We start from the raw sequence: 8205 nt of genomic DNA on the forward strand, positions 1-8205 counted from the left end.
GTGTCCGGGCCACTGCTCTGACTCTTTTAAGTGAAGAAACAAAAAACAAAAATAAATAACAACATAAAAATGTGCAAATGTGATGAAACAGTGAATGGAGAGCGGTGCTCTGTTTTGCTATTTACTGAGAAATCAAAACAATTGTCCCCTAAAAGCCAGTGTTCTTAACTCCCATGCCCTACAATCCAAACTGTGAGATCCACAAAATTTCTTAATGTTAAAAAAATATTTTATATTAAAAAGTCTCAGATACATCTATATACAGATTTTTCTTGAGTTACGATGGGGTTACGGCCTGTTAAACGCAACAGAAACTGAAAATACCGTAAGTCAAAAATACACTGAATACATCTAACCTGCCGAACATCACAGCTTAGCTTCGCCTACCTTAAATGTGCTCAGAACACGGACATTAGCCTAGTCATCTAACACAGAGCCTAGGTTATAATAAAGTGTTGAATGTCTCATGTAATTTAGTGAATACAGTACTGAAAGTGGAAACCAGAACAGTTGTCAGCGTATCGGTTGTTTCCCCTTGTGATCACGTGGCTGACTGGGAGCTGCGGCTGCTGCCAGTGCCCAGCATCTCCACAGAGGATCTGCATATCACCTGCCTGGGAAAAGATCCAAGTTCAAAGTTAGATGTACGGTTTCCACTGAATGCACATCACTTTCGAACCATCGTAAAGTCCAAAAATCCTAAGCGGAACCGTCGTAAATCGGGGAGCGTCCATACCCAGTTGGGGCTTTAGAAAGTCAAAGGAAAACTAGATTGCTTGGGAACAAGTGTCTTGAAGAAGGAAGATGACAGTCCAATGTACACAAGAGGGCAGGCGACAGTCAGGGCAGTGAGAAGATAAGCCTCACGGACAGTGCATGGTCTGGGTGAGAATGCACACGGGAGCTTGAAGGACTGTGAAGACAGTGTGATCCCAGAGCTTACTCAGCCAATGCAGAGACAGTCGGACCAGTTAGGAGATCTTAATAGTAACTTCAGATATTAAAAAATGAGGATTGGGGCTAGATTGGGCAGAAGGAGAGAAATTAGGAGATTTCATGGGGGAAAAAATAAGAAAACTCGGTGATGGAGTGATTACACAGAGAGATGATGATTCTAAGTTTCTGGGCCTGGAGGTACTAATGAGAAAAATCACATCATCATCATCTATCTTTACATGTGAGATGCTAAGCATGTAAACGCAGTCTCTCCCTTTCCTCTGGCTTTGCCAAGCATCATTACTCACCTGGAGTCTTGCATTATGATCATAGAACCAGTCTTGCCACCAACACTGCTACTTACCATCCCATCCCCAATAAGCCATCCCATACAGCCCTAACAAGCGTATTCCTTTACTTGAAATTCTTCAAATGCTCTTTAAGGTCCTTAGTATGAACAAAAATAATTTAAACGAGGCTGTCTGTGATGTGTTCTCTGACTACGTCTTAAACCTCACTCCTCACCATGCCCTCACCTGCAGTGCATACATGAACCTTAACAGGATGATGGCGGTCCAGAGGTGGTCCCGGCTCCCTATGTTTCCTACGCACCCACTGAAGACCACTCAAGCAATATTACTCATCTAAAACAATACCTCTTCTGGGAAGCCTTCTCCCACCCCACTCAACTTCCACATGGGCTGAGTGAGTCCCCCATGGTTTGGTGCCATGGTAACCTGTGCACTACAATGGCCCTTAACCATTAACCACACCGCTTCTCAAGTGTCAGTTTATCCACTGGGTTGAACCACCCACAGCCCCTCAGGAACTTAGAGCTTCAATATCAGATTTTAGGTACTACAACTCATTCATACTCCATAGTAGTTTCAGTGTAATGGCTTATCCCACTCAGAAATTTGTTTAATATTCTAGAAAACTCACAGGACTACAAATCAGAAGGCATGCATTCTATGATTTTGTTCCTAAGTACGATCTTGGTCATCTATTTACATACTTTTTCCTTATCAAAAAAATGCTTAAAATGAGGATTCTATAATTCAAACACTTCAGATGTGACTTTTCATACTTTTAGCTTAACTTACTTTTCACCTAGAAAAAGAAATGTAAGGAATAGATAGCTTCAGCTATTTCACATGCTTACACCCCTACGGCATTCAGAAATTTCCTAAAATTAATCAAAGCTCCTTTTCTTAAACCGCAAGTGATACTTAAGTATACAAATTGGCATAAGAGGATAAGACAAGTTATTCTTATTCCCAGCCCTTCAGAACAGATATTTTTTATAGATCAACATCCAATTATCCATTAAGATAGATTAATCAAATGGGAAATCTTTTACAAAGTACTTAGACTTTGAAACCCCTATACTGAATTCTTCCACTACAGATTAACAGCAATCTAATGGGGTGTCTTAAGATAACAACCTAGTTTGCATTTTTTTTTTTTTGCTCAAAATGTAATGACAAAAGGTGGCTAGAAATGTGGAGGACGCTGACAGTAGAAAGTCTGAGATATTCATGCAATATGCTATTTGAAGCTAATAAAATAAACAAAAATTCTCCTGGAAGCTTTCAGATTAGCTGATTTACTAACATAAATTCAGTTTCTTCAAATCTCATACTGCTAACCTAAGTTATGTATATTTTAGAGCAGCACTTTTTTTCTGATCTGTTAAGAGTACTATAAGAAAGTAGGCAAGCTACTCAAAAGCAATCTGTCTCTATGTTTTCAAGGCATACAGTTCTCACATTTAAAATTGTAAACTGGATAGATCTTAAAATTGAGAAGTACAATTAATAGGATAGTCTTTGGTTTTGTTGTGTTTCACCTCCTTGACCGGACAAAAAGCTGTTACTGAATTGATAGTAAGGCTGACAATTTGGCAACTTTTAATAGAGAAAAAAAAATGGGACTCTATATTTTCAAAAATAAAACACAGCAAGGTTATATAGCATCCATGTTCTTGGTTTCAACAGAAACTGATTTATTATGGGGGATGTAGGAGCTGCTGGCTAGGAGCCAGGCGGGGAGTGTGATTTGCATAGAAGAGGGAGCAGATTGTAGATGCCCTGACCTGTCAAACACAGGTAGGACCTCGGAGATAATGGGTCCCAGAATACAAAGCTCCATCTTGATCCAGACAGACACACACAACATGGAGAGGCCAGATGGATTAAATGAGAGACAAAAACACTGGCTTCTGCCATCTCCACAGGAAGCACGTAAGTGTTACAGAGGCTGACAGATACCAGACACCACATGGATCCCGCCCCAGTCTCTTGGCCCCCATTGTTGTGTGCATGCCACAATTTCGATGCTGCTGAGAAGAGGCAAGCCTGTTCCGAGCCATGAAAGAGAGTCACCAGGGAGGACCTCGACCCTACTGACAACAGCATTCAACCAGGCCTCCGCCTAAGCGACTTTCCTATAAAGTGGGAAAGGGCTGCACAGGACAGAAACAGGCAGCTGGGTGGTACAGGTAATGCTGCCCCCATGTTTCTAGGGTGCACGGACTGCATCCTCACAGGACAGCCATCTAACAAAGACTGTCTGCCCAGACAGGGTCCTCTTACAGAGCACCGCTCAACAGTGACTCGGCATCTTTAATTTAACGGCGGCCATAACTGAGTCCCCTGAGTCCCACCTCTGTACAAGAAAGGCCCTTGTGTCCCACAGAGCACGAGGATGGCAGGGCCTAGACATGTGGCCGGGGACAGCTCCCATATGGCAAGGATGCCAGGCGAGGCCGCACAGGTGAGAGATGCACAGGCAAGGATGCCGGGCGAGGCCGCACAGGTGAGGGATGCACAGGCAAGGATGCCCGAGGGAGAAGCACAAGCAGAGGATCAAGAAGAGCATAAGCAGAAACGCAAATGCAGACAGTGGGAGAGAGTGTGTGGATCACGCCATGAGAATCCACAGCCTGACTCAGAAAAGGATGGTGTTTAGGGAACTAGAGGAGGAGCTAGGCAAGCGGGGCTTCCTTCTCACACCTGTACCTAGTCATATGTAAAGGTGACAGTCTCATGACCACCAGCAGTAACACCAGGCTTGAGAGATTTTTTTTTTTTTTTTTAAAGAAAAACAAACGGTTTGCTGAGGCACTGGAGGTCTCAGACATGCAGGTCCAGCGTGGGACACAAGCAGGAGGAGTGAAATGTCACTGCTGCCCCGAGTGCCACAGCCCGAGGCTCACTGTGTCTGGGTGTGTGTCTCTCACAAACAGTGGGGCTAGTCAAGCAGGAGTCCATTTACTAATGTCACAAACAGTCACTGACTCCAGTGCTTTGCCGAGCTCTGAGCCTGGTTACACAGGAATAAGACACGGTGGTGTCTTTCTTCGTGGACTTTACAAACAATGAGAGAAGCAGGCGGGCAGGACTGAGGTCAGTAAGTGAAGGGGGTAACAGAGTCATGGAAAGTTAAAACTGGAAAGGACCTCAGAAATGGAACCATCTAAACCAGAGCTTTTCAAACTTTTTCTGGAAAACTGCGAACTTCCTTTTTTTTAAACTTAAAACTGACAAAGAACCACAATGTATGAAAAGTGATTTTAAAAACCCAGGACTAGGGCTTCCCTGGTGGTGCAGTGGTTGGGAGTCCGCCTGCCGATGCAGGGGACACGGGTTCGTGCCCCGGTCCGGGAGGATCCCACATGCTGCGGAGCGGCTGGGCCCGTGAGCCATGGCCGCTGAGCCTGCGCGTCCGGAGCCTGTGCCCCGCAACGGGAGAGGCCACAACAGTGAGAGGCCCGTGTGCCGCAAAAACAAAACAAAACAAACCCAGGACTGGGAATTCCCTGGTGGTCCAGTGGTTAGGACTTGGCACTTTCACCGCAGGGGGGTCGGGTTTGATCCCTGGGTAAGATCCCACGAGCCGCACGGCACCCCCCTCAAAAAAATATAAGTAAATCAATAAATAACACTTGACTGTTGAGGCGACAGCGGGGTGCGGGGGGCTGGTGACTTTGACAGAGCCCACCCACTCAGGCACCCATGTGCTTCCTGACTCCCTGAGACCACTGAGGCTCCCCTCTTCACGGGCCGCCGCCACACACAATCTGAGCATCAATGACCTGGGCGTCCAAAGCTTCAGTTTTACAAGTGAGGGAATTAAAGCTCAAGGATGTTAAGCAACTTGACCCAAATCCCAAATGGGTGAGAAGAATGTGGATGGGATGGAAGTCATCTGGGCCCCAGGCTCACGTCACCCTACTCGCACAGTTTTGACAACCTGCACTGCAAACATTTGAAATGTAGAAGCGTTGCCTTTCTCTGGCTATATGCAAAGTTCACCAGACTGGTCTGGAAAAATACGGCCTAAAGCCAGGACCTTGGGAAAACCCAGCACTTTGTGGTCACCGGTGCACGTTGTCACAGTGTCTCTCTCAGCTCTCGTCCAGAACTTTCCCTGCCCTTCACAAATCGTAGTTTGTCTATTTACTTGGTTTTGTCTTGATGATAGCTGAATACAAAAGTTTTCAAATAAAATACTTAAATTTGTTCTTTCCAGTTAAAAAAGGAAACTAAGCTTATAGAGGGACAAATTTAGATGCTCACACCAGTGGAAAGTGCTGGAGGCTACAGAATTAAGAACATGCCTGGTACTGATAGCTATTCCATCCCCTGTTGCACATTTGAAATAAGTGATATATGTGAGAAAATTGCATTTATGAGGGAATTTAAATAACATTTTAACCAGAACAAGAAAAAAGCTCAGAAGCATAATTTGTGCTTACAAAAACAAATATGGAGGTGCCAAAGCATTGTATCTCTTATTAAATATGCAACCAGGACTGAGGCAAGATCTCTAAGTGATATAGGGTCCCCACCCTAGAAAGGCAGCACAAGTAATACTGGTAAGGCTGGCAAGGAACCACTGATACTCCAGGAAAAACCCAAGAGGGTCGAAAGCTCATCTGACTCAGGATCTTGGAGACCAGGATTGGCAGCAAAAGTAGGAAATACGTTCTTCATCTGGGAACAATGAGCTGCATATATTTGAAATCACTGGCTGCATGGAGTGAACAACTGTCCAGATTTAGACTAAGAAGTCTGGTGGGAGAAAGCAGTGATCCTCTCCTAAGCTTTGCTTTATGTGTTACATTATGGCAGAAATATTCAAATTCCGAAACACATTATATCTGATAGGCAAAGATTATATAATTTTGCTTTAAATCTCCTCAGAATGTGATTTTCATTTCAAACTCTCCTTCCCCAGCACAGTCTTCCTTATGTACGTGTGATCAAAGTGGTTCACCCAAGAGTTAAACTGTAATTGTTTACAATCCACCTAAATGATCTCTGCTTTAACCTTGGGCAGTGGTGTCTCCAGCTTTTCTTCTCTTTTTTCTCCCCCCTCTAGCTTTTCTTACAATGGTTAGATGGGTAGAGTCACTTTGAAGTTAGAAAGCTAAAATGTGATTTAGTAGATACGAACAATGTAAGTTAATCAACAATTTTTTCTATTAGGACTCCAGTCCTTTCTCTTCTAAGTAAATACACTACGGAGTTTCTTCCTTATGTTTAAATCGAATGGCTATTTTTATACCATAAATATTTAACTACAGTGACAACTCCCTGAAGCATACGTTTGTACATATTTATAAATGTTACTTTTTTCTCAATATACTATGGAAAACACATTGCTCGTTCATGGTAACCTTTGACTTTCAATAATCTTGGTTTAAAATATTTGGCAATTTGGAAAGACACATACACAAATATGTCTTGCTAGCTCAGTTCAAGGAAAGCAAGAGTAATTCATAAAAACAAAACAAAAATATGTCATCAAAATCACAGATGATTACATGTACTCATTTGAGATATATTAAAGACATACTATACAGCAGTGGTTTTCAAATATTTTGGTCTCAGGATACCTTTATACTCCTAAAATTTATTAAGGACTCAAAATTTTATGTGGATTATGTCTATCAATATTTACTAAACTAAAACTGAGAAAGTTAAAAAATACAAATTACTTTATAAAAAATAATAGATTTCATGTTAACAGAAATTACGGTTTTTACCAAAAAAACCACTGTATTTTCCAAAAACAATTATTGAGAACAATGGCAAATCTCTTTAATATCTAGCTGAAAAGATTCTTCTATCCTCTCTGCATTCAGTCTATCGCAATATCACATGACATGTTGCCTCTAGAAAACCCAACTGTACACTTGTGAGAGAATAAGAGTAAAAAAGGTAAATAACATCTTCTTCTTATTATGAAAATAATTTAGATCTCCTAGATCCCTTTGAAGGGATGCTGGGAACCCCTAGGGTTCCCTGGAGCACACTTTAAGAACTGCTGCTCTATAGAGATGCCTGGCATGGCTATTCTTTCAGACATTGTAAACTTACATGTCTCCATGCCTTCATCGTCATCGTCTGCCACAGGTTTATCATAGGACTTGTCAATGGCAGCTCTGAAGCTTTCATTGCATCCCCTTCCTCGGATTATCCGCGGCCGCGGGCGATGGAAAGGAATGTCCCCATTCAAAGTCACCTCAGCGACTGCTGTCTGCAGACTCTCTAAAGAGCTTGACTTCTTCAGACCCAAGGAAGGCCCCACATCTCTGCTGGGAGAACCTTGGAGGTTTGCAAAAACAAAATCTTAGTTAGAGTGAGTGGAGAAAATTACATGTCTGAATATCTACAAATTGTGGAAAATATCAGGCACATAAATTATTTGCTCAACGTCAACTTCTGGAATGTGGGTGGAAAGACATAAAAACTAAAGTAACAGTAACTAATTTTAACTTTTCCCAAATGTATATTAAAGTAGGTCTGTTTTCTCTATTCTCATTAGGAAACAATCTGAGTTATTAGTTTCCATTTTTAGCTTAACAGATGAAATCTCTGTCAAATCATTTGCTCCAAGTTATGTCAATAATATAAAAGAGGCAGAATAACCCAGGAGCTCATTTGAAAAGCAGAATGATGAGAAGGCTAAGGGAAGCAACCAAGAGTAAGCTTCAAAATGTAGCTGATATCATTGTTTGGCAGTTTAAAGTTATTTACAATGGAAGTGAAACTTTCACCTCAATGAGTTTCATCAAGCCTTTTCCTCATCATGGTGCAGGTTCGGACAACTCAGCAAGTAAGAAAAGCACAGGAGACCACGTGTCACCAATAGAAACAGGGCACCCTGGCACCAGGCAGAAACCTAATTCTGGAAAATGGTAGTTCTCTTGGAAAAGCAACACAAGATGTGAATAGAAACAAACTATATAAGGGGGGGGGG

General features: G+C 42.3%; 1 protein-coding gene across 13 annotated transcripts in view; it reads right to left on the reverse strand.

Annotated features, from left to right (window-relative positions):
• The window catches only part of PARD3 (par-3 family cell polarity regulator), a 652430-nt gene that overhangs the window by 221098 nt on the left and 423127 nt on the right, over positions 1-8205 (reverse strand). For all 13 annotated transcript variants that reach the window (XM_007471333.1, XM_007471331.1, XM_007471329.1 and 10 more), the window contains one exon: positions 7323-7550. In XM_007471333.1, coding sequence (XP_007471395.1) covers positions 7323-7550 — 228 coding nt within the window. The remainder of the gene's footprint in view (positions 1-7322; positions 7551-8205) is intronic.

Source organism: Lipotes vexillifer, unplaced genomic scaffold, assembly GCF_000442215.2.
Source record: "Lipotes vexillifer unplaced genomic scaffold, Lipotes_vexillifer_v1.1 scaffold1049, whole genome shotgun sequence".
Lineage (NCBI taxonomy): Eukaryota > Metazoa > Chordata > Mammalia > Artiodactyla > Lipotidae > Lipotes > Lipotes vexillifer.